This window comes from Pinus tabuliformis, chromosome 7 (genome assembly GCF_031772625.1).
Source record: "Pinus tabuliformis cultivar Carrire ecotype Pingquan chromosome 7, CPIR1, whole genome shotgun sequence".
Taxonomy (NCBI): domain Eukaryota; kingdom Viridiplantae; phylum Streptophyta; class Pinopsida; order Pinales; family Pinaceae; genus Pinus; species Pinus tabuliformis.
The window spans coordinates 769,804,566-769,830,366 of record NC_142293.1 but is presented as its reverse complement, the minus strand read 5'-3'; the positions used below and the strand labels follow the sequence as shown (position 1 = coordinate 769,830,366).

The 25,801-nt window shown below is 32.0% G+C and overlaps 1 protein-coding gene across 1 annotated transcript; it reads left to right on the top strand.

Moving 5' to 3' along the window:
- The first annotated feature begins 3,533 nt into the window (after positions 1-3,533).
- LOC149249828 (pathogenesis-related thaumatin-like protein 3.5) lies at positions 3,534-16,288 on the top strand. Its single transcript, XM_089453490.1, has 5 exons — positions 3,534-3,689; positions 3,793-3,915; positions 15,160-15,227; positions 15,378-15,496; positions 15,624-16,288. The coding sequence occupies exons 1-5, from the start codon at positions 3,534-3,536 to the stop codon at positions 16,283-16,285; spliced, it is 1,128 nt and encodes a 375-aa protein (XP_089309616.1). The 3' UTR covers positions 16,286-16,288.
- The last annotated feature ends 9,513 nt before the right edge of the window (positions 16,289-25,801 follow it).

Genomic DNA, 25,801 nt, shown 5'->3' with positions numbered 1-25,801 from the left:
TCTGCTTTATGCCTTTGTTGACGATTGTCAGTCTATTCACTTCTCCTTGCTGCATCAAGATAACTTTTAGAGGTGGATGGCTTCTATGCTTGAGATGCTTCATCAGTATATCCAAGACATTTCTTGATTAGAGGAGAACGCTACACTTTGATAATCTCATATAAAGTTTCAGATCCTTGAGCAAATCTAAGATTAAGAGATTTTGTTTTCTCAATATCTTTTCTAAGTCCCACAATTTCACATTCTAACTTTTCATTGTGTTTTTCCCTTTCAGCAAGTTGGAATGTCAGAATATCTATGATCATACTCTTTTATTCTAAACATATTTTAAGTTTAGAAGCTTCTTCATAGAGATCATGTTCATCTATAGCATCCAAGAAATCATCATCTTCAAAATCCATCAAAAGTTTATAATCATTACCATGTTCATCTTCCTCACTATTTGAAAGTCCATTGTTGTCTTCATGTGTATAATAACTCTTCTTACTTACATTTTGTTTTATGTTCCATTTAACTGGTTCTTTACCTTTATGAAGCTTATCTTTGTGAGCACATTTGGCTGCATAGTGACTGACTTCCATAAGCAAAGAATTTGAAAGGTAGCTTACCTATGAATCTTCCATAACCCTGTTGAAGGTTCTTGACAAAGTTTGATTCTTCCTCTACTTCTAACGTATGCCCTGACTCATTATATTCTCCTTTTCTTGAAGCTTTGAATGCGGCTTCTCTCATGTTTGATCGTCCCCCTTTTCTCATTTCAAAAGCAGTTAGGATTCTGTGCAGCTTTGACATAGTAATACTCTGAAGATTTTCCTTTTCTTCTATGGCAGAAACTTTTGATTCAAACTTAGAAGACAAATATCTTACAACCTTTTCAACTAAAGTAACTTCTTTTATCTCTTCACCCAAGTTTTTCATGCGATTAACAATCTCATCTATATGTAAGAAATAATCAGCCACACTTTCATCATTTTTCATTCTGAGAGTTTCATATTGAATTATGAGAGATTGTAGTTTTGCACGTTTTACCTAATCGTCTCCTTCATAACTTAGAATGATCTTGTCCCATATTTCTCTGGTAGTTTTGAGCTGCATAACCTTGACGAATTCTAATTGAGATAGAGTCCCCAATAGAGTATTGACAACCTTTTCATTTGTTTCATACTGCTTTTTACCAGCCGTATCTGTAGGAGTTGCTGATGGAAATGTGTATACTCCTTCCACGATATCCCAAACTTCAATCCCAAGAGAATCAATATAGGTTGTGGTTCTTACCTTCCAATAGACAAAGTTGCTCCCATCAAAGATTGGTGGCCTGATGGATGCCTATTTTTCGTAGTTTCTCATGATGATAGATCTTCCTTCAAGTGATCAATATTTTTCTAAAGGACCTGATCTGATACCAATTGTTGGAAATAATACTGAGAGGGGGGGTGAATCAGTATTATCAATTTAACAATTTTCATTTCCATAAACAAATTGATATATGCTACTTCTGTTAATTAAACATGCATGCATATGCAACTGTGTTTAGAGAAAACCACGTATATCTTGCAAACCTCTAATTTAGTTAGCTGATCTTAATTTGTGTATCAGAACCATAAAAAAGTATTCTAATGCAGTAAAAAGTATATTCAATCACACACATGAACACAAGATGTAATATGGAAACCCAATGTCGGTGAAAACCACCTGCTACAGTTTGTCTCTATCTTCCTTTAATAAGAAACTTCTTTTACAATATTTTTGTATGGGTGCAGTCTCATACCAGTACACAAGCTTCTACCTACAGAAGGCTACAACCTTCTCTCGTTCTCCAGCTTCTCCTCGAAGGGAGCTACAACCCCCTTAGCTCTTGTACTAGCTGATGTACTAGTATGTAGGTGTTGACCTACAGAAGGCTACCACCTTCTCTTTTCTTCCAAGGACCACATTTCATAAATTTTCAGACTGGATCCATCAATAACATCAACCAAACTTCAAGTATATTTGCATCAACCAATCTCCTTTTCACCAACCAAAACTAAATCTTACAATCACTTTTCTGAATGTTGTAAACAGAATACAGTAATAGTAACCAGAAACCAATCCTGAACCTAGAATAGTGCAGCAATAAACAGAAGTAGCTAAAACATGTTTTATGAGACGTATGCTACTTCAATATGTAGAACCTGTGTGCATACGCTACTGTGTTAAGGCAAACTTGTGTATACGATGTTTTGAATTACTGAACCAACGTGTATACCCGCCTTTGCTATGCTGAACCTACGTACAGATCTGTAAAAGATAATTTTATCCTTTTCAACTATTCAGACATCATTAATACCTGGATCATCAAATTTATAGATCAAGACGCCAAATATAACAGATCAAAATCACACAAAGATACTTCTCTTCAAACGTTGATATCTTGACCCATCAATAGAACTTATCCTTCTTCTAGCGCTCAGGTTCCTCCTTGATTTAGATGCAGCTATGCACCATAACCAGCCTGGGAAATACAGTAGAAGGAGGAGCATAGGTGAAAGTAGAGGTAAAGACAGGAGAGGAAACAAAGGCAGGATTTTGACCATAAATAGATTCAATATACGAGGGAAGACCGGTGCAGGGAGAAGGATAGGTAGGGACCTAGACGGAAGGACGAAAGGACATTTTTTACAACTTCCTCTTATTTTAGGAAATCCTCAATCATCCCGGTTAATCCGACGTATTCGGATCGCCTAATCAAGAATTTAAGACAGATTAACTGATCCATTCCATATTATGATAATATATAGATCTGTAGTGATCATCTTATCAATTGTATAAGAACTAATTCTTTGGCAATGATCCTGTGTCATGATGACTATATTTTCCCGATATTCTTTTATCTATATGGATAAAGCACACAATTGCTGGGTAGGCATTTCATCCTCATTATGCAATGCTCGATCGTTTAACTCTTTCTTTGTTCGGATCATAATCGAACTGGACTTCCCGAGTTTACCCAATCTATTATTCTTTCAATACGAGCCTTTTTCCATTATTATTCATGTTACTAATGAACAATTATTCAATTTATTCCCTATCTATTCTAATTTTATGGTTCATTGTAATCTAGTTTATCACCGCCAAATTGACCGAAGGGAATCCTATGTCGGCGAATCGCACAATGGGCCTAAGGGTACTATCCCCCCTTTCTCTCTGTCCAGATAGTGCCTATGAAGCCCCTTCCCTCCTGGATGCCGCCACCCTTCGACTATAGAGGTTATTATTGGTCGTTTGGAGGTCCGTTAGGGGAACTCCTCGTATATTTAAGCAAGGCTCTCTAGTCATAGGTTCCATCAGTCGTGTATCCTATCAGTCGGGTCACAGTATACCACCAATTTCTCCATCACCTCGTCCGGATCCAGCTGCTATGAGTCCAGCTGCTATGAGGAGGTCTGCAGCAGGTTAGGTTTCCAAAGATAGGGCTAAAGCTCTAAGGCTTGTATATAGAGGTGTGGCAGAGTGTGCAGCTTTGTTTGCTCCAATGTCTCTGTCTTCAGTTTGAGATGGGGAACTTCTTTTATCCGTCCTCCATGCACCCGCTCCTTATTCTCGGCTTCAGTCAGTTTTCCTCTCGGCTGAAGCCTTCCTCTCAGCTTCGGATTGTGCATCTTCAGATACAATTGAAAGTTGACAATGAAAACTTAGATATGCGAGTTCAAGTGTGAGACGCAGATATGCAATATCGTATAGTAATAGATTGTAGTAGATATGATTTCTCGTTCATGGACGTTGATAATATTTTTCCATTTGGTAACACCTTAGGATGGCATAGCCTTGAATGACGAGGTTCAAACGAGGAAGGGCGTACGGTGGATACCTAGGCACCCAGAGACGAGGAAGGGCGTACGGTGGATACCTAGGCACCCAGAGACGAGGAAGGGCATGGTAAGCGACGAAATGCTTCGGGGAGTTGAAAATTAGCATAGATCCGGAGATTCCCGAATAGGTTAACCTTTTTCACTGCTACTGAATCCTTGGGCAGGCAAGAGACAACCTGGTGAACTGAAACATCTTAGTAGCCAGAGGAATAGAAAGCAAAAGCGATTCCCGTAGTAGCGGCGAGCGAAATGGGAGCAGCCTAAACCGTGAAAACGGGGTTGTGGGAGAGCACAATATAAGCTCTGTGCTGCTAGGCGAAGCGGTTGAGTCCTGCGTAATGGCCAATATTCTAGATCTTGCTTTTCATAAGATATTCAATCCTTGAGTGCCTTTGCCTAACGATCTCCTTCCACTTTTATAGTCTTAGGCCTTACTTAATACCATGGTCCAAAACCACTTAGAATCAATACTTGGCACCCTATACCTAGGTTCAACACTTCATATGAGATACCATGGTCCAAAACCATAGGTCCAAATACCAAGGACTAAATACCATGGACTAAAAACAAGTTTTTCCACATGTACGCACTTTTCCTTTCATGAAAGTGTGTGCATACGCATACGCGTCTTTTGATAGGTGATCCCACGTGTATACGTGGCTTGGTTAAGTAGAACCTACGTATATCTCTTATTCCTTCATCTTAAGAGCCTAAACTATGATCTGTCATCTGAATGAGTTGCCATCAAGGACAACACTTGTGTCATAGTGCCAAGCCTGTGTCATAATGCCAACATCCAACTGGGGATGTAATTAGCAAGGAGGACACATGGAAAGAACATGTCCTATACAACCAAGGGATACAAGAATGGACCCGCTAAGAGATATATTAGCCCAAGATGCTTATCATGACCAGACACAATGATAATGATCACAGCAAACCCCCGATCGGGGTGACAGAGTGGGTAATCAATGTAATAATGGATGTCAGGGGCCAGGAGGTGAGAGGATTGGCTACAACTGCCCACATGGTTATACCATAGGGTGTGGTGGCATCCCGCATGTTTGCAGCGATGTCAGAAGTTAGAAGTGGCATTTGGTACACATGTAAGAGAAGAGATGGTAAGGACGGCTGCGTAAGGTGGATGGGATGGTAGGTAGGTAATACAAAGTATGAGAGGGAGCGTAGAGAAGGAAGGATGGATGGATTGCAGGGCAGTGGGAGAATGAGAGCGGATGATTAGCCATACTCACATTTAGCAAGTAGGCATAGAAACCACGAGTACGTTAACTATTTTATTTTTGTAATTAGTAAAGGAAAGTCTAGCATGCTAGGTGGGGGAAGAGAATTGTGCACTGTCAGGAAGGAAATACCACGGGGAGAGATTATGTTGAGCAGAAAGAGGACAAACAATGAGGAAGAGTGGCCCTTTAGCTCTGCATCACTGCTGGTTAGGCTTGAGGGCATAGAAGCTAATAGGGAGTGGCAGATTTTGCTCACGGAAAAGGCTAGCGAGGCTAGAGAGGATTTTATATGGGTGGAATGGAGGATTGAGGATTTGGTGAAGTTCTTCAGGCTAAATTTATAGGTAGATAGGGGGAGATATGGCAGTAGAGAAGAGCCAGCCTTGGAGGGGCAACTGGGTAAGAAGATAAGAAAGGAATGGGTGGCATGCAGAGGTGGTAGCGCTGTAAGGGTAGGGAGTGGCGATGGCATGCAAGGCATGGGGAGGGAGGAGAGTCTCAGTGTGAAGCTCCCTTTGCACACTTTACTAAGGTCGAACAGGGAATGGGTTAGCCTGAGGGACCTCAATGCGGGAGGAAGGGACAGTGGAGGAGTGACCGAGACCATGCTGGGTCTAACCGAGGGGTAGGACGGGTTGAGCAAGGAGAAGGTGAAGCCCACCCCTATTTCACCTAAATGCCTGGGAGCAATGGAGTGCGGGCAGAGGGGAGTCAGTGATGGAGAACAAAAAATCCACGAGGCAATCATCATTTGGACTGGTAATGGTCCTATCATCCTGACATTAAACTATGATCACTGTGAATAGGTAGTAGACAACTACGACATGGTGCGTCCAGCTAGAGGAGGAGATTGCGGAGGACGAGGAATGTTAAGGCCACCTATTAACTATATGTGGTTTCAGTTTGTTTATATATAAATAGAAAATGAGGATCTACCTAAGCTATATATATATATATATATATATATATATTATAAAATAAAATGTAAAACATTAAATATATTATAAAATGTGAAACTTTCTTTTAAGTGACATATCAAACAATCAAATAATGGAGGAAAGTTTACATACAATTTTTTGTATTTAAAGTGAGATATCAAACAATCAAATAATGGACTAATGTTTAAGTACAAATTTTAGTATCTGAAAAAATTAGGTGTTAACTATTTTGATCCCTCCCATATGTCTAGTTTTTTTGTTTTTTGTTTTTAAAATGAATTTCATTTGTTTTTTCAATATTTTTTATTTTATTTTATTTAATGAACTAAATTTTAAATATAATTTTCAATATTTAAAATAAATACTTATTAACAAATTTGGTCATTTTTCTTTCATACATTTTAATTTAAAATAGATTTAACTTAATTTATTCATCTTTTAAATGTTATATATCTATCTCTATCTATATATCTATATATATATCTATATATATATATCTATATATATATCTAAATTATTATGTACCCATTCTGATTTTTAATTCATATAACTTATATATAATATAAATAATTTTGTGCCTATATAATTCAAACACATTATATAGTATAGACATTTGCCGGTTGAAGTATGAGTATGATACTAACCAAAATTTTAAGTTCACTCTCTTGGCAATGCTTCAAACAAAAGGTTACTATTTCACTTTTAGCTAAAATTCTAGGTTGGTGCCTATCTCATTTTTAGGAGTTCAAATCACTCAACATCTTCTTCACTCCTAGGTACAAAAAAACATAAATCCACCCAGATGGTGTTGACAAACCAACATTCCATAGGGTTTGGGTTTGAGTTTCAAAGGGAACTATCCTAATTTAATAAATACTAAATAAAATCTATTATATTTAAATAAAATATAGTATAAATAAAATGATTTTAATAATACGTTTCTAGTTATTAAAATGAAAAGAATTTTATTTTAAGCTATTATTTTATTAACTACAAAAAATTGGTATAAGATTAAAATATATGTACATTTTAAAATATTGTAAACAATATACATATTGATCGATGATAGAATAAATTTTATTGATAGTTACTATCGGGACCAAATATAAATACTAGACATAGTGCCCTTTCATATGAAGAGATGTGTTTCTTTGATAAGGTACACCTTTACACATTTTAATTAATTATTACTCATTATTATATTTGTTACATAGTTAATTTTCCCTTTTTTTAATACTAATTTAGTTTAATTTAGTTTTGTACTTTGAAATTGAATTCAATATTTTTTTAATTTTTGTAATTTATTTATTTAGTATAACAACTTGTCTCCCATATTGTTGTAAAATATGAGAGCTTTTAAAACTAAAAAATATAAATTAAAGATATATTCTAGGAATAAATCTAAAAAATATTATTATTTAAGTCACAATAGCTATCTATATAATTAAATATGAATAAAATTGAGTTTTTTTAATTTGTATCTTCTTTTAACGAAATGATTAGGAATTTTTTATATTAATATCATGTTGCTTTCAAGGCTAGAACATTTTACAGTTTCAGCTATATCTTCCACTATTGAGCTCAAACATGTCCAAAAATACTTTTTTCACTGCTACACTTCCTGCATATTGTGAATCTTAATTTATATCATCTCAAAACCTTGCAATGAACTCCTACAACATGTACATATTTGAAATACATAATTTGAAAAAAAATAGTGAAATAACCTACATTGATCAAGCCAAACTTAGGGTTAACATCAACAATTTCATCACCATCTTTCCTTAATTGCATTGGAGTAGGGACCTGGGTCAATTCTGCCACCTCAACGTCTTCCTTTAGTCCTTCCAAGGTTGTAAGTTAATTCACATCCAAAACCTTTCTCATGTCCTCACCCAAGATGACTTCTTACACACCTTTAGCACTCAAGGATTCAAGTCTTGCAAGATGGAGGTCCAATAGATCGATATTTATTTGTAGTCTGTCAGCTTCAGTTTGTAGCAGACAATTCTTCTCATTGAGGAGCAATAACTAGGCCTAAACCTCTATGACCCCCATTTCCTATTATTTGTTTAACTGAGACAAAATATGATGCAACGTTGCAGAGCTGTAATCTAGATGATGGATGAATTCTTCCTTACCCAAGATAGGTGGTATCTCCATGCCTTCACCTATGTAATGACCCTATAAAAAAGAAGAAGAAAGAAAGAAAAAAAGAAAAAAAAAAAGACAAAAGAAGAAAGAAGGTGATGATCATCCTAGCCTTATAAACTCATTCTCCAGAAATATAGGCCCCCACTAAAAAATGATCCACACACTATATCCAATGTACCAATTTTCAATGCGCATTCTACTGAATGAAATTCATTATCTAAGTTAAAACCACTACAATTCTCTACCAATTCCATTAAAATGTTTTACCTTTAAATGTGTGTGCTTCTCCTTGTTAACGAGGGAAACATGCCTATGCTCCTTCCCACATTTAGTATGGGTGTTGTTGAACCTACATATATCCCAGGGCACACAACAATATTTTGAAGGCATGTTCTTGCATGGGCTCATATTTCGATGGTAATGAGGAGGAACCAAACTATTGGGGAATCATTTTGAAGGTTCACGAGACATGAATGTTGGATAACGTGTGGACAGTGGACCACGTTATTTAACTATAAAAAAATTCAATTATATTTGACTTAAGAGCACCTTATAACTTTAAGCTAATATTACTATTTAATAATAGTGATAAATCAATTTTAAAATTACAACATTAAATATTGTTATTTAGGTTACAAATATTATCTAATAATAGTCTAATTGTGTGAAGTTTTACTAGCACAAGAAGTTGAGGATGGGCCTCGTTAAAAATGTGACCCAGGATCAAACCTCACATGGGGTGGTTGTACCCTTTGTTCACATGGGTTGGTTGTACCCTGTGCTAGGGGAGGAGATATGTCAAAAAATCGGTTCATCTTAGTGATTGTGTCGAAGAGGCCAAGTGTGATCCCTCGATGGCTTAGATGCCTCTAGCTTAGATGCCCCTAGGTCACTACTCCTCACACCATAGGTAAATCCTGGAGGATCCAACTTCTTAATAATAATAATAATAATCGCCATCTAACTTTAAAGTTATCGAGTTAAATATTAAATTAATTTATGAGACTTTCTTGTTTATAGAATAAGTGACACATTTTCTTATAATAATTTAATTAGATACAAAAATATATATGCTTCCTCTTTATATATATATATATATATATATATATATATATATATATATATATATATATATATATATATATATATATATATATATATATATATATATCATCAAATCCATTTATATATATTTTTCTTAACAATTATATAATTGATGAAATGAGATCTATACTAGTTTAAAAGTTAACTATTTAATATTCAATTCTAAAACATACAAATGATCTAAAAAAGTGTTATGTAATTATTATGAGTTTTGGAGTTTTTGTGAAATTTACCGTAAATACTTTTAGTTAAATTGTGATATTTTGTTGTTTAAAGTTTGTTTTTGACTTACCATGAAAAACACTAAGAGTCATAGGATTGTGCAAAAATAACGACTAGTGATTTAAATCATTGGGTCAAATTTTAAAAAGGAATTTTACAATTTGAAGTTTTTGTATTTTTGACTAAATTTTGATATTTTATTCCTTAAAATGTCTTTTTTCTATTATTATGTATAAAATATGTATTAATAAACCTAAAATACCTTTAGTGCCTTGTTATTCCAACACATCACCACCTTATTTTTTGTAAATTATAGTAGAAAAACTTTGAAACATATGGCACATAGATGATCACTTTGAAAAAAAGTGTTTCCTAATATGTTTTAGAATTTTTGGCTAAAATCCAGATTATGGAGAGTTAACAATTCAAACTTGTGATTCTAACAATATACAATCTATTTTTTTAGATGTGGTTCATGAACCCCAAAGATCTTTCAGTCTACCAAATATTTATACCAAGAATATCTCTCCAAAAAATTTATATCGGAATTTAAACTACCTTATCACTTAATAATAATAATAATAATAATAATAATAATAATAATAATAATTATTATTATTATTATTATTATTATTATTATTATTATTATTATTATTATTATTATTATTATTATTATTATTTATGTTGCAAGTATTATTTAATAATAACAATTTAATTTTAAAAGTGTAATAATTTGATTAGTTACAAAGTACATATACTTGTTTCTTAATAATCTTTCATATATGTGTATATATATATAAATCAACACATCCATTTTTATTAATCCTCTAAAAAAATACATATTGTTAAACATCAAATCAATTTATTGACATGAGAGGAGGAGCATTTTACAATCCAGTATGAGAGAGATGTGTGATGTTTAAATATTTTTTTGTTCAAATTGGAGTTGACATGTGTCCATTTTAACATATATATATATATATATATATATATATATATATATATATGTGTGTGTGTGTGTGTATGTATGTATGTATGTATGTATGTATGTATGAGAGGGGTGCAAGTATGTCCATGTTCAAGTTGGAGTTGACATAGGCCTCATTTAAAATTAATATATGATGATGATAATCATGATGGTTAACGTCCACTGAGACCAAACTTTGGTATATTGGACCTAAAGAAATGAATTATTTAGTTTGATTTAAGATTTTATTCCCATGCTCGAAAAGCTTGGAGAGAAGCCCCCCGAAAATATATATAAACCATCACATATATTAAAAAAGAAAATTGAATATGTTTGTTTAATTTAAAGTATTATAAAACATCAATAATTTATCTTACTGGTCATACTAAGGAGAAGTGGTAAAAATATTTCTCCCTCACTCTCAACCATAAATAAAATATTTCAATATGCAAATAAAACAACATAATATATTATATCAATTTAGAGAAATAAATTAGTTAAAAGATAGAGAAAACTATATACATTATATAAAGCAATTGAATTTTTTTTTTATAGTTAAAACATTTTAAGCAGATCTCACTATTTTATGCTCAAGTAAATTTTGATCAATTTTATACATTAAAAAATGCAACATAAAATATGAAAAATTACAATTTATATATAGATATATGATACAATTTGTCTAGGTGTAAAAATTTTATTCAAATTTTCCACTCTAAGAGAAGTTTCACTTCAGGAGATTTGATCCTCTAGATCTATGGCTAAGATGGATTTATATTAGTTGATCCTAGAGGCTCATTCTACAACCCAGTATGAGAGAAATGTGTAATTATGTCTCCCTTCAACTTGGAGATGACATGTATCACTTTTAAAATTAAATAAATAAAGAAATAATAATAAAAACCACCATATATAATAATAATAATAATTAATATATGTGTTTGGTTTGTTTAACAAAAAATAATATAAACCATAAATAATATCTCTCTCACCATACTCAAAAGAAGTCGTAAAAAAATTGACTCTCACTTTCAACCATAAACCAAACATTTCAATGTGCATATAAAACAACAAAATTTTATGTTCAAGTACTTAAAAGTTAATTCTACAACCCAATATGAGAGAGATGTGTATGTACGTCTACGTTCAACTTGGAGTTGACATGTGTCCCTTTTAAAATTTAAATAATAGTTAAATAATAATAAAAAACATAAGATATAATAAAAGATAAAAATGAAATATATGTATTTGGTTTGTTTAATTAAAAGTATTAGAAAACATTAATCTATCTAAATGACCATAATAAGGAGAAGTAGTAAAAATATTTCCCTCTCAACCTCAACCATATAAAACAACATAATCTTATATCAACTTTATAGAGAAATAAGTAGTTAAAAGTTTAAAAAGAAGTATATATTTATTATATAAAACAATTGAAAAAAATAATACTTTTTGACTTAAAACATTTTTAAAAATATATCTATTTTATGTCCAAGTAAGTTTTGATTCATTTTGTACCTACAAAATGTAACATATATAGTGAAAAATTACATGTAGTGTATATATATATATATATAATTTGTGATTGGACTAAAGCCAACTTTTCTCTAGCAAAAGAAATAACATTTTCGAATTGAAAATTTATGGGATTATGTGCATTTGAGCAATAGTTGAGTATTTTCATTTTCAGGGTTCTTTTCTTCTAGCTAGGATGTCTCGCTATAAACTTCTATTGCATTAATTGCTTCTTCTAACTCGGAATACTCGAGACTCACCTTTAAATATACTACTACTTCCATAATTTTCTCTAACTTCATATTTACATCTTTTAACTTATGGAAATGCTGAGAAGCTTTTTGACTCAAATCATCTAAGCTAGAATGGAATCCCTACACATGGGATTGTACACTCAAATCATCTAAACTAGAATGGAATCCCTACAGATGGGATTGTAGTTTCAGCACTTCTTGTGATAGGTCATCTAAATTTCGTGCTACACATGTTAGATATAATTGCTTTAGTTAATATCTTGGGGCTTCCCATCTATCGCTTTCTTATAATGTAGGAAATCTATGTCGGCTACAACATTCCCATCTTTGAATTTTTGTACAAAATTGCTAGGACTAGGTCTCCCTTCTAGGAGTAGAAGCTTTTTTAAATCTTTCATTGCATTTTCTCTAGGAAGTTTGTATCTCATGAACTTAATATCTCTGAGAGAGGAAATCTGCAAACATTCTTGACATTCTGTATGTTGGCCCAAATGTTCCTCTTTCACGATGCACTGAGGTATTTGAAAGACTTGAATATTTTTATCAAAACTTGGACTTCTAGAGGCAATACATAATTTACATTGAGAGGATGATTCATACTTGTGTTTTTCCAAATGCCTAGTGAGGTTTGAAGTATCATGGCTTCTAAGCGAGTGACTTCTAACAAGGATTTTGGGTATTGTAGTTTCATTCCTTAATCTAATGGTTGGTCCTCTACTCGACTCAGAAAATAATAATCTTTTAGGTTCTCAACTTGGAAAGTACCTTTGAGGCAATGGATGGTATTCTGCAGTCCACTCATCTGTGATTGTTAATTGAGAAAACCCGATTGTGATATGAATGACATTACCAGGTCCAACTACTACTCCTTTTGTTGTGGCTCTCTAAGTAATTTGAGGATTGAGTGATGGCAGAGTTTTCAAGACAAATCACAAAGCAAACCATTGAATGTAACTGGGAAATATTAGGCCAGAAAAATGGATGTAAGATTGAAGTAGTTCATTAATATGGGGATCAGTAGTTCGTTAATATGATCACATTTTTAGATGTGTAAACATTTTATTCAAAATTTTCACACTAAAAGAATTTTTCACCTCAAAAGATTTGATCGGTCTGAGCTCCTGGTATATTTGTGGTAAAAATGGATCTATACTGGTATACATATTTCTTAACAATCAAATCCACTTATACATATCCCATATCTCTTAATTGACCAAATGAGATTAATACTCCTTTCAAAGATAATCATTTCATATGTGAATCTAAAACATATAAATGATCCAAGAAGGTGTTGTCTAATTATTATGAGTTTTGGAGTTTTTGGTTAGAACCTAGTAAAATTAGTTTTCGTTATGTTGTTTAAAAAGCATATTTGACTACCTATATGGAGTCCATATGGATTGTGGAATGTTAACAACTCAAACTTGTGATTCCAATGAACCATTGGGTCAAATTATACCAAACAATTTGCCAAGAATATATTCAAAAATTATAATAGTTAGAATCCCACATCCATTCCAATGAATCATTGGGTCAAATTAAACAGAGAAATGTGCCAAGTAAATATTCAAAAATTATAATAGTTGGACTCCCACATCCAAAACATAATTGTTGTGATTTTTCGTTCTTTAAAATTCTTTTTATATTGCACATATGGATTCATCACCCTAAAATACCATTGGAGCGCTTGTGATTCCAACAATTCACTATAGAAGGTTTTTAAAATTAGACTAGAAAATATGCCCAAAAAAGCTTCAAATCGTATAACATCTAGACTACCACACCCAGAAAGGGATTGTAAAATAATATATGTTTTAACCTTTTCTTGTTGGAATCCAATGAAAATATTTGTGGTTAAATTGTAGCATATATATATATATATATATATATATATATATATATATATATATATATATATATATGTATATATATATATATATATATATATCTAAGAAGTCAAGGAATTTTTTATGGAAATTTATCAAAAAGTTTATTAGCGGTCTAGAATCTTCCTTGTTTCTAATATGCAAACTATAAAATGCTTGAAGTTATTTTTGTGAAAATAGTTAAATTTGTAATTATTTTATATAGTATATATAAAATTTTAGTTGCTTTTAAGGTAAAATAATTTTATGACTAACAATTTTTTGAAAATTGGAAATTAGTGAATTTTTGTTTTTTGAAAACAATGATCAAGCAGCCCACTTATGAATATTAGCACCTAAATTTTCCTTGCAAGAAGTGCATAAATGTAGCTCACCTCATATTATGGAGAGTTAATAACTCAAACTTCTGATTCCAATAATTGTATTTTTATTTTTTTATGCAATCATGTTGTATTTGTACCAGATAAACAATAAAGCCTTACCCTAAAAGTGTTCAGAGAATTAAACCCATCAAAAATATACTTTAACCATTGTAATTGGACTAATTAAATGACCCTCAAAACTAACAATAATCTATTATATATAAACTATATTTAATACAAATACTATTAATAAATTTAAAGTATTATATATCAATTTTAAATTATGAATTTAAAGTATTATAAAATTCAAACACATTATTTTTTAGGTTCAAGTGTGATGTCTAAATAAAATCTATTATATTTAAATCGATACTAAATAAAATCTATTATATTTAAATAAATTGATTTTAATAATACATTTCCAGTTATTAAAAAAAAAATTATTTTAAGCCATTATTTTATTAATTATAAAAAATTAGTATAAGATTAAAATATATATACATTTTAAAATTTATAAGAAATTGTTGATCTTGGGATTCAGGTTTATTTTTCTATGCATATTTCATTATTATGATTTATTTATATTATAGTTTGATTATATCATTTTTCTAAAACTTAAAAGACTTAAAATACATTCTGGCGAGATTTCAATTAAAATTGATCAGAATAACGGAAAAGAAAAAACCGTCTCTTTGTTGTTCGTTAAAGCCCGTGAATCTTGCCTGTTGATGCGGTTAGAGATGGTGCCCTATGTGGACATCTATGCCTACATGTCATTTCATGCCCTGTCATTTCTCCATCCCGGGCTATATAATTGTCACAACACTACTCGTCCTTTCACCTCTCATTTCTATTTGTTTGCAAATCTGGGTTATCTCTGAAGTTGCGAGCAACAAAAAAAATCTGCGAAAACAAATTCGGGGAATCAGGTAACGATGACAATGACATCGAGAGCTATATTTCTTGTTACATTTACGTCTTTTCTCTGTTCTTGCGTTGCAGGTAAAATTCTCATTCTCAAATTGAATGGTTCAGGCTAATGTTTGTCTCAAATCTGTAGAGTAATAATGTTATTATGTTTCGTTAACTAATTTTTACTGAACGAATTAATGGAATCTGATGGATGAACAGTCACCTATGCCTTATAAAACAATAAGGGTGGTGAACAACTGCGCATTTCCAGTGTGGCCTGCAACTGTGGGGTCAAGTAAAGTTCCTCCAACTCAGATGATGATGAAAGTGGGAGCAGGAGAGTCATATTCATGGAAGGCAGATCCATTCTGGTCGGGATCCGTTTGGGGGAGGACTGGTTGTGTCTTCAATTCCCAAGGGATAGGAACCTGCGATTCCGGTGATTGTGGAGGAAAGCTGCATTGCAGAGGCGAGATTCAAAATATAACGGCAATCACAAAAGCAGACTTTGAACTTCTGGGTGGAATCGCGAAGCCTGACATTTTTTCAGTTACATTGGAGAAGGGTTACAATCTTCCAATGTCAGTGGTTGCAAGTTATGCCGCCAATAATATCAGTAAAAACCGTCCTTGCGAGTCCATGGAGTGCAGAGCCAACGCCGATGTGGTGTGCCCGAAAGACTTGCAAATGAAGAAGAAAGGGAGCGTGGTTACTGCCTGCAACGCTCATTTCGATGGATATTTGCCGAGTTCGCCCGCGTTCAGCGAGGCATTTAAGAAGGCGTGTCCTCGTGCATTCCCCTTCCAAAGTAGCACCATATGCCCTCCTTCCACGGCTTCCTACACCCTCATCTTCTGCCCTCGCCGTCCTTCGCCCTGAATATGTAATGCATGCATTTTCTAAGTTTTGCTCCCTTGGTGCGCTTCTCAGCTACTTCATTACTTCCACTCCAAACCCATTTCTGAATGGGCTCGTTATGTATTCGAATGCCAGAATAAGAGGTTGCATTACATACATGGTTATGACTGCAAATAATGTGTGTGTCGCACCAGCCATGGATATGAATTTGCTGCTGCATAATGGAAGATCTTAATTTTTTTTGTCTTTTCTAATATCTTGAAACACAGAATTTTGTTTACCGCATCAAACACCAATCGCAAGTGAAAGGGGACGATATAGTACAGTGCACACTTTCATTTTTTTCTTTTTCTTTTTATTTTCACCTTCCAAAAATTCGTCAACAATTATGTAGTTTCGTTGATACACGCTGTGGCTCTAAATTAGATGACAATGGTGTCGCTCTAAATTTAAATCAATTTTTTTTTAATATACACATTAGTAGAGATTTATCTTAAATACATAGATTTAAATCAATTTTTTTTTAATATATATATTAGTAGAGATTTATCTTAAATACATAGATCTATCTTAATCACAGATCTAGATAGATTTATCTTAAACAAATAGATGTATTTCAATCACAGATTTAGATTTAGATATATCTTAAGTACACATTTATTTAGAGTTGAAAATGGATCTATTTTCAGAACAAATTTATTAAGAATTGAAATATCAAAACAAATTTGCATGTCAACAGACTTTATCTTTTTCGGAATTAGATCAATTCTGATTAAAATAAATCTAATTTTTTAGAATTTGATAAATTTAAAAAATTATATCAATAATAAAATAAATTACAAATTTCCTTCATTTTAAATAAAAACTAAATTATTTAATCTTTAATTACTTTTTTATATAAAACATATACTTACACATTTTGTCTATATATTTTATATTGAAATATATTATTCAATGATGATGATGATGGTGGTTGTTAACTTCGGCTTAGACCAAACATTGGTCTATCCGGATGTAAAGAAACAAATTATTTATTTTTATTTAAGATTTTATTCCTATGGTCAAAAAGCTTAGGGAGAAGCCTCCGATCTCACTATAATTTTGACATTGTAAAAGGCTAGGAAGGTCAGTATTGTAACAAAGATTGTGAAAATGGTTATACGCGGGGCATTCTAAGAGGAAGTGGTTTTCATCCTCGATGTTCATATTCTCACATATATGGCACATCCTTTCCATCCATTGCGTTTTACGAACTGTTTCACTATGGAGCTCATGAGAATTCGTTCTAATCTTTGCTATATTAATTTTCTTCTTTGAGTTAGTTAAAATAGAGAGATACTTTTCATCTTCTAACGTGGGGTTGATGACCTTCATATAATCACTCAAATTTTTTTTTCTCCTTAATATTAATGTTAAAACACTTTAATTAAATTTTACACCAAAATATTGATAAGAGAATGTAACCACCATCCACTAACAATATAGTAATTAACTAATTAACTATTAAATACATTGGTTAATATAATGCATTAATTTTTTTATTTTTTTTATCTTGTTAGAATCTCGAGGAAAAATAGATTTATTAGATTACACAGCAGAATATTGTTATATTAATCAGTGTCATTTCTATACCATGTGTAAATATACTATTGCATTAAATAATTTCCTCCCTAGCTAAAAACATTTATTTTGAGATTTGAGCATTGGAAGGTAAATTTTATATATTAATCCTTTGATCATATTATTACTAGAGTTTGACGTTCATTTAACTTATTATATAAATTTAGAGGTTAGGCTTTGTAAACCCCACGCGAGAGAACCTTTTAGAAACTCACCGTCTCGCCACCTGTCATAATTGTGATTAATTAGGATGGTTTAACTATCCTAGTCTCCACGGTTCAAGCATTAGGGTTTTAATCCAACGGTCTAGATTTCAATCAGACAATTGACCATAGTAAACTGTAGAGGAAATAGCTTTTTTTATTGGAATCTAGTCATACAATTTAAAGCAAGAATGTCATTTTTTGTTGTTTTAAAATATATCTTTGAATGCATAAATAGATTCAACACTCCAGCAAAGTACATGACAAAGCTTACATTTTAATAGAAATGGAAATTGTTTCTAGTCCAAAACATGTCAATGACTCCAATCTCCTTGTGTCACACTCATCTCCAAGGGTAATTCTTTTCTAAAATCTGCATCTACACATGGTTAATGGGTGAATGCATGAAGATGGTTTACACTTCCGGGTCAAATGTGGTGAGAAAATTTCAAATTTTACTCTTTTATCGAATTGAAGCCCTCAAAATCCATATAAGTGTTGTCAATTTTCATTCGAAGTAAATACGCAATCATGAAATGGCCAACACCAACCAACCAATGTTCATGAATACGAAGTTTCATGGGCATGGTCTTATATTATTGCAGATTTGTCTAAGGTTTTTTAATATGGCAAACCATATTACCAAGCTCCAAGGAAAGAACAAGAAGTTGATTTGGACTGAAAAATGTGAAGACTTGTTCTAAAGGATAAAGGTATTATTAACAACAAGGCCAATTTTGAAGGAACCACATATGGAGAAAGAATGTTTGGTTTTCACTCATGCCTCCAACGAGGGTTGGGCTACATATTGGTAGCCAACCTTACATGGTTGGTTTGTGAGGAAAACCTAATTATCACCCTTTTGTAATGGATATTGTTATTTAAAGTTTACTTTAATTTAATTTTGATTTAGCTATTAAAATTAATTTAGAGAACCGCGTGGTTCTAAATTCAAATCAATTTTTTTAATATACACACTAGCATAGATCTATCTTAAGCACATATTTATCTGGAGTTAAGTATAGATCCATATTAAGCACATATCTATCAATAATTGATAGGAATCAAAAAAAGATTTACATGTCAACAAACTTAATCTTTTTTAGAATTTGATAAATTTTGATTAAAGTAAATCTATATTTTTTAGAGTTTGATAAATTATTAAATTAAATCCATAGTAATGTCTCTCCATGTGTAATTTTCAGTGTTTAAATTTTATTTTTGAATAATTTATTTTTAAAAATGTTTTGTACTAAAAATTGAATGCATTGCAAATTTTCTTCTATTTAAAAAAAAAAAAAAAAAAACTAAATTTACCTTTAATTATCTTTTCATATAACACATATACTTATAGTTTTTATCTATATATTTCATATAGAAATGTATTAATCAATATGCATATTTAAAAGGCTTATTTAAGTTCTACACTAAAATATTTAATAGAAAATGAAATAACCATCCACCAACAATATAGTAATTAATCAATTAACTCTTAAATACAATCATTAATATCATGCATTAAAAAAGATAGAATCTTGAGGAGAAATACAAATTTATTGGATTATAATAAGAGAATGGAATAACCATCCACCAACAATATAGTAATTAATCAATTAACTATTAAATACATTTGTTAATATCATGCATTAAAAAAATTAGAATCTGGGGGAGAGATACAAATTTATTGGATTGCAAGGCAGAATACTTGTTATATTAATCAGTGTGGTCTCTATACCAAGTGTAAATATACCATTGTATTAAATAATTTTTTACTTAGCTTACAACATTTATCTTGAGCATTGGATTGTAATAATTAATCAATTAACTGTTAAATACATTCGTTAATATCATGCATTAAAAAAAAATTAGAATCTTGAGGAGAAATACAAATTTATTGGATTACAAGGCAGAATACTTGTTATATTAATCAGTGTGGTCTCTATACCAAGTGTAAATATATTGCATTAAATAATTTTTTACTTAGCTTATAACATTTATCTTTAAGCATTGGATTGTAAACTTTATATATTAATTATCCGATCATATTATTACAAGAACAATTGTGATATGGGAATGGACAAATTAGATGTAGCAGAAAAGAAATTTTAAAGCCGAAGTTGATTTAGGGTGCACAAAACTATATTTTTTATTAATTATTGAATTAATATTGCATATAAATCTCATAAAATTCTTTGTTATTATAACTTGTAGCATTGTTCCAACCAACAAAACTATATTCACATTTTGGAAGATCAAATGCCAACAAGTTTTACTTGGATTCCATTTGGTGAAATAATGTTGATACTTCTACATGGTTCCTATTCATATTCATACAAGTGGGGTTCTTGTCATGCTTTTACCTTCCCTTACGTAGAACGATGTTGTAGACATGATATTATTCTTAATTTTTTTTTTAAATTGCTTTGGCTTTCATTCTAAATCAATAGTTTTTATATTTTATATTGTCTAAACCATAAACCCAAATACTCCCATGAGAAATTCTTCCATTTATAATAAGAAGATTATAAAAATTTAGTGAAACTTACCTAAAAGAAAATATCTACCATCCCATGAGCAATTCTTCCATTTATAATAAAAAGTTCTTCCATTTATAATAAGAAGATTATAAAAATTTACTGAAACCTACCTAAAAGAAAATATCTACTAAAACGACTCTCCACATTTCTAGAGATGAATGTATCCCCACCTAGACGTGGATATTGATGGGGTTATCCCACAATTGGCCTCTATATTGCATATTGCATATCCATTATTTGCCTAAACTTAGTGAGGCTTAACATTCTCATTAGGTGGGGGGATACCAGAACTACATGAACTGAATAGAGAAGCCCGGGAACATTGTACATAATGATGAGGGTTGGATGAACATTAGCACATGATGATAAGGCATGGGAATTCATCTGGTAGGTCCATGAACTGTTAAAAATAACTCTTATATGGTATGTACTATAGGGATGCAAACATTCAATCTATGGGAAGTTAAGAGGCTTGGCAATTCACCCATACAAAGGAGCATTTTGATATAATGATAGAGGTTTGCGAGTTCATCTAGTGAGATTTACAAGGGATTACCGAAAAAAATCATATATGGTATGCACTGAGTAATGAGATGGCTGTTTTGTCAGTAGCACTGCAGAAATGAGTTGATTAGAATGATACATTTTCATGTAATGATGAAACCGGTTAATTCATCGAGGAGAAATTTCCAAGGCCTACTCCAAAAGCTATTATATGGTATAAATGAATTGTGAGATAGCTATTATGTCAATAAAATTGCAGAAATAAAGACAAAGATGAGGCTTAGGAATTCATAGAATAAAACTTTTTTGAATGCCTACTGGAAAAATCTCTTATATGGCATGTACTTAATAATCACGTCCTTATCATGTACAATTACAATTCAAAGCATGCACTACTTAAAGGCCTGTGAGTCTTTTCGTTAGTTACCCGCTTGAGTTCGTACTCCTTGAGAAGTTGATACTACCTCCTCTTTAAGATTATTGTAGATCGTGGAAGAACTTGGAAAAATTCTCTGTATTCCTTTGTGAGGGCTTGGGAAATATGCCTCTATTTGACAAGGGGAAAGTCCTAGAGTTTTGTAAGTTTGTAGAAATTATCTTTGATCACTGTAGCGAGGTTAATATCCTTGGAAAGGTTGTCTGTCACTAATTTCCATCTTATCCAAAAGTTACCCGATGACTTGGGAAATTTAATGCCACTTAGGTTGCTGAGATTGTCTACAAGTCCAAGCTTGTCAATGCTTCCTCCTTCCATTTGCAGAATTCGGCAATTAGAATTTCTTGATATTTCACTGTGCAGTTCTTTGAAGGACCTTCCCCTAGAATTTGATAAACTATCAAACCTAAAGGATTTGGACATGAGAGAGTGCCTTGGTCTGAAGATCCTACCTAAAGCATTAACCATAGATTCATTGTTGGATATTTGGGTATATGTCCGTGGAATGGATTGGAAAGATGCTTTTATGGTCTTGTTAGAACTTGCAAGTCCTAATCTCCTAAATCTCACAAGCAATTCAAGGTGAGGAACTTTCTTAGATTTTCTTCCCTCAATAAATTCATCGATGGTTTTGTTCTTTTCATTCTTCATATTTGTATCTCCACTTAATTTTAAGCGGTGTTGTCCATCAAAGTCTTTGATGAGAGCTAGCTTTGCAAAAAAGTAGAGGCAAAAAAATAATTAGAAATCAAGAAGGTAAGATAAATCAATGTGTTAGCTCCTAAGGATAAAGGTTTTTTTCATATCACTACCTTTTTTTAATACAAGTTTTGATGTATTGGGAATCCAGCCAATGAGGATGCTCTTGCTAGATCATCCCTGAAACTTATTCTCTTTTCCCTGCATAAGCATTGAATAATTATTTGTTCAATTTACTAAATTTTCAAACTTAATAAGGAAGCATTTTTATCAGAATAGCATCTCATCTTTCTAACTTTTATATTTCTGGGACATTACTATAGGTTCAATGGAAGAACAAGGTTGGTCTCAAATATATTTTTCTGAGGTGAAAGCTTTGGCTTTGTTCTTTGATGCAAGTCAATACTTTCTTCCAACATTTTTACATACCATGCCAAAACTTCAGGTTCTTATCATGTACAATTACAATTCAAAGCATGCAGTACTTAAAGGCCTATCAGTATTTTCGTCACCTTAAGTCTGTATTCCTTGAGAACTTGATACTACCTCCTCTTTACGAGCACTGTAGATCCTGGAAGAACTTGGAAAAATTCTTTGTATGCCTCTATGAGGGGTTAGGAAATATGACTTTATTTGAAAAGGGGCAAGTACTAGAGTTTCCTACGTTTGTATAATGATGAAGCATAGATGAGCACACCTTCAGATTTCAGTTATGCCTGAATGGCATCTCTAAATATCATCTGAAAAGAACCAAAGGTTGAAAATAAAGAATCCAAAGCTAATACAAATTGAAGATACCATTTAGGTTGAATAAAAACTCAAAGATGTATTTTTGCACTATATCAATTGACCATGGTTTTTTATTTTAACAAAGGGAAAGTTATCTGCACAAGAATTTTCTAATAGTTGTACATAGATGTAACTCCTTTACATGCTATGTAAAAGTGTTTCTTTGGTTTATCTTTAAACTCTTTCATTTAAAACTTTTACATATATAGACATACAATAGAACATTTGCTAAAGCTAAGAATTTTTTTTTTCTATATACGATGAAGAATGTGTAAAAAATGAAGCATGTCTAGGAGAATGAAGTTGTTAGAAATTAATTAATGGAGCAAAGAAATACGCAAAATATTGTGGAAAACAAATACAAAAATGCATAGGACAAGAGAGACACATATATACGTGGTTCACCCAATTTGGGCTACGTCCATGAAGAAACAGCCAATCCTTCCTTTTATATTATACAACAAATAAAGACATACAATCTACAATAGATCCATTGTAATTTCCTCTTCGCTCTCACATGGTCTACTATCTCTTTCTTGCTCATAATAATAATACATATCCGCAACGAAATTTCCTCATAAGTTCTACCATAAGATCATCTGCATAATGATTGACCCTTATTGACTACAAAATTACATTATCTCAGCTTACCCCCTTAGAACCCCTAGGCAACAATAGTGGGGAGGCATGCCCCCCCACACCCCCTCCACATGTCAAGGATTGGGATGTAAAAGCGGCTAAGACAAGACCTCTGAATCAAGAAGATAGTCAGGCTCCACATCCAATAGAAGGTGCAGAAGAAAAATTGAGTAATATGATGCAATATAATTATTCTTTCACTTGCACAGTCTAGCATAAGATAGAAGGATAATTGTAGTATCGAAAAAACAGAATGGAAAACTGATACATTAGTATGCAAAGCAACATAATGACAAACTGATGGTTTACACTTCCACATGTCCTATAAAGAAAGCTTATGCTCAATGAAACAAGGTTTTGTGCACAAGTTTTTGTGCACTCCACCCAGATTTTACTCAATTGACTACTGATATGTATTGTTTATCACTAAAATATTATCAATAATATTAGTAATAAAAGCATGTAGTGAAAAGTGCAAAGATGCGCATAAAGAGAAATTTCGCACAAGATCGTAAAAAAATGGATATTTGATATATTTGAAAATATGAAGATAAGAATTATTTAAAATTAAAATATTACCAATAATTTTGTACATGTCAACCACTAACTAAAATAACTACTCGCTCTGGTGGAGTCTAGCCCAGAGCATGTGTGGAGGAGGTGTGCCTAGATATAACATGTGTGGAAGAAATTGTTCATACTCATTGTGTGCAACAAGCATGGGATGAGACAAAAATGTTAGAAAAATGCAGAACGCACTTAATTAGTTGTAGAAAAAAGGAGATACACATTATTTAAGACTAAAATATTAGCAACAATATCATAAATTCCAGTGCTTTCTTTGGTATTATTACGACAAAAAAATATGCATTGATTAATAATAAAACATTAGCCATAAAATCCTTTAGCGCAAACTGCAGCTATCCACACATTGAAATCTTCCTTTGGATAATGGACTTTGTCCCCATTTCTGCACATATGCCTAATTTCAAATATATTCAGAAATACGAACACATGCATTATTCACAATTAAAATATTATCAATAATAGAGACATAAAGTATACATTTTTAATAATAAAATATTAGCAATGAACTCCATCAATGTGAAGTGTTGTCATCCACACAATGAAGGCTTCAAAGCTTCCTCTATGCAATGAATCAATTAAATAGCAATAGTATATGCATTATTTATAGCCAAAATATTAACAATAATATAAGCATACACAATGCCATTGGAAATATAAATATGGAATATGTTTTGATACTAAAATACTAGCAATGGAATATTTCAGTGTGAAATGCGAAGTTCCGCACAATCAAAGCATAAAATATTATTTCGCACAATGAACCTTCTTCGTACTTCCGCACATACCACAAACAAAGCTTATGCTCAATGAAATGGAGTTTTATATAGAATTACTTAAACCACATTAATATACTTTATTTACAATTAAAATATTATCAATAATATAAGCATAAACAATGTTATTGTCCACACAATGAAAACTTGAAAGCTTCTTCCACACAATGAACATTCTTCACACTTCTGTGCATCCTATAAAGAATGTCTATCCTCAATTAAATGTGGTTTTGTACAAAACTTTATGTGCACTCCACACAACTTTTACTCAATTGACTAGTGATATGCATTATTTATAACTAAGATATTACCAATAATATTAGCAATAAAAAAATTTTAGTGAAAAGTGTGAAGACTAACACTTCCATGCAAAAGCCTATAGATAAACGTTATTTACACTTAAAATATTACCGATAATTTTGTATATGTCAATCACTTACTAAAATATAACAATTAAAGCCTTTAACGTGGACATATTTATCAATTAATAACAACTTCCAATGTCAATGGCTAACCAATTATGGGGTAGCTACTTCTTGTGCACTTCCACACAAGAGCCTAAACAAAGAGATATTCAGAAATACGAAGATAAGTTTCAAAGGCAATTTTGTCACATCTAGTCAAAAGGCCTAAAAACTAGTCAATAGGCTTTTGATTCAATTTCATTTTGATGCTCAAGTTTCTCATCTTTTAAATCTCTAATTTGTTCTAATAGTTTTTTGTTAAGGTATTTTAAGTGAAAATTTTCT

What these genes read in the sequence shown, in the direction of transcription:
- LOC149249828 (XM_089453490.1), top strand. Translation starts at nt 3,534, where the DNA reads ATGGGGAACTTCTTTTATCCGTCCTCCATGCACCCGCTCCTTATTCTC. An exon ending in CAGAGACGAGGAAGGGCATG is followed by an intron (nt 3,916 to 15,159) that starts GTAAGCGACGAA and finishes AAAATTGATCAG; the next exon opens with AATAACGGAAAAGAAAAAAC. An exon ending in GAATCTTGCCTGTTGATGCG is followed by an intron (nt 15,228 to 15,377) that starts GTTAGAGATGGT and finishes TTATCTCTGAAG; the next exon opens with TTGCGAGCAACAAAAAAAAT.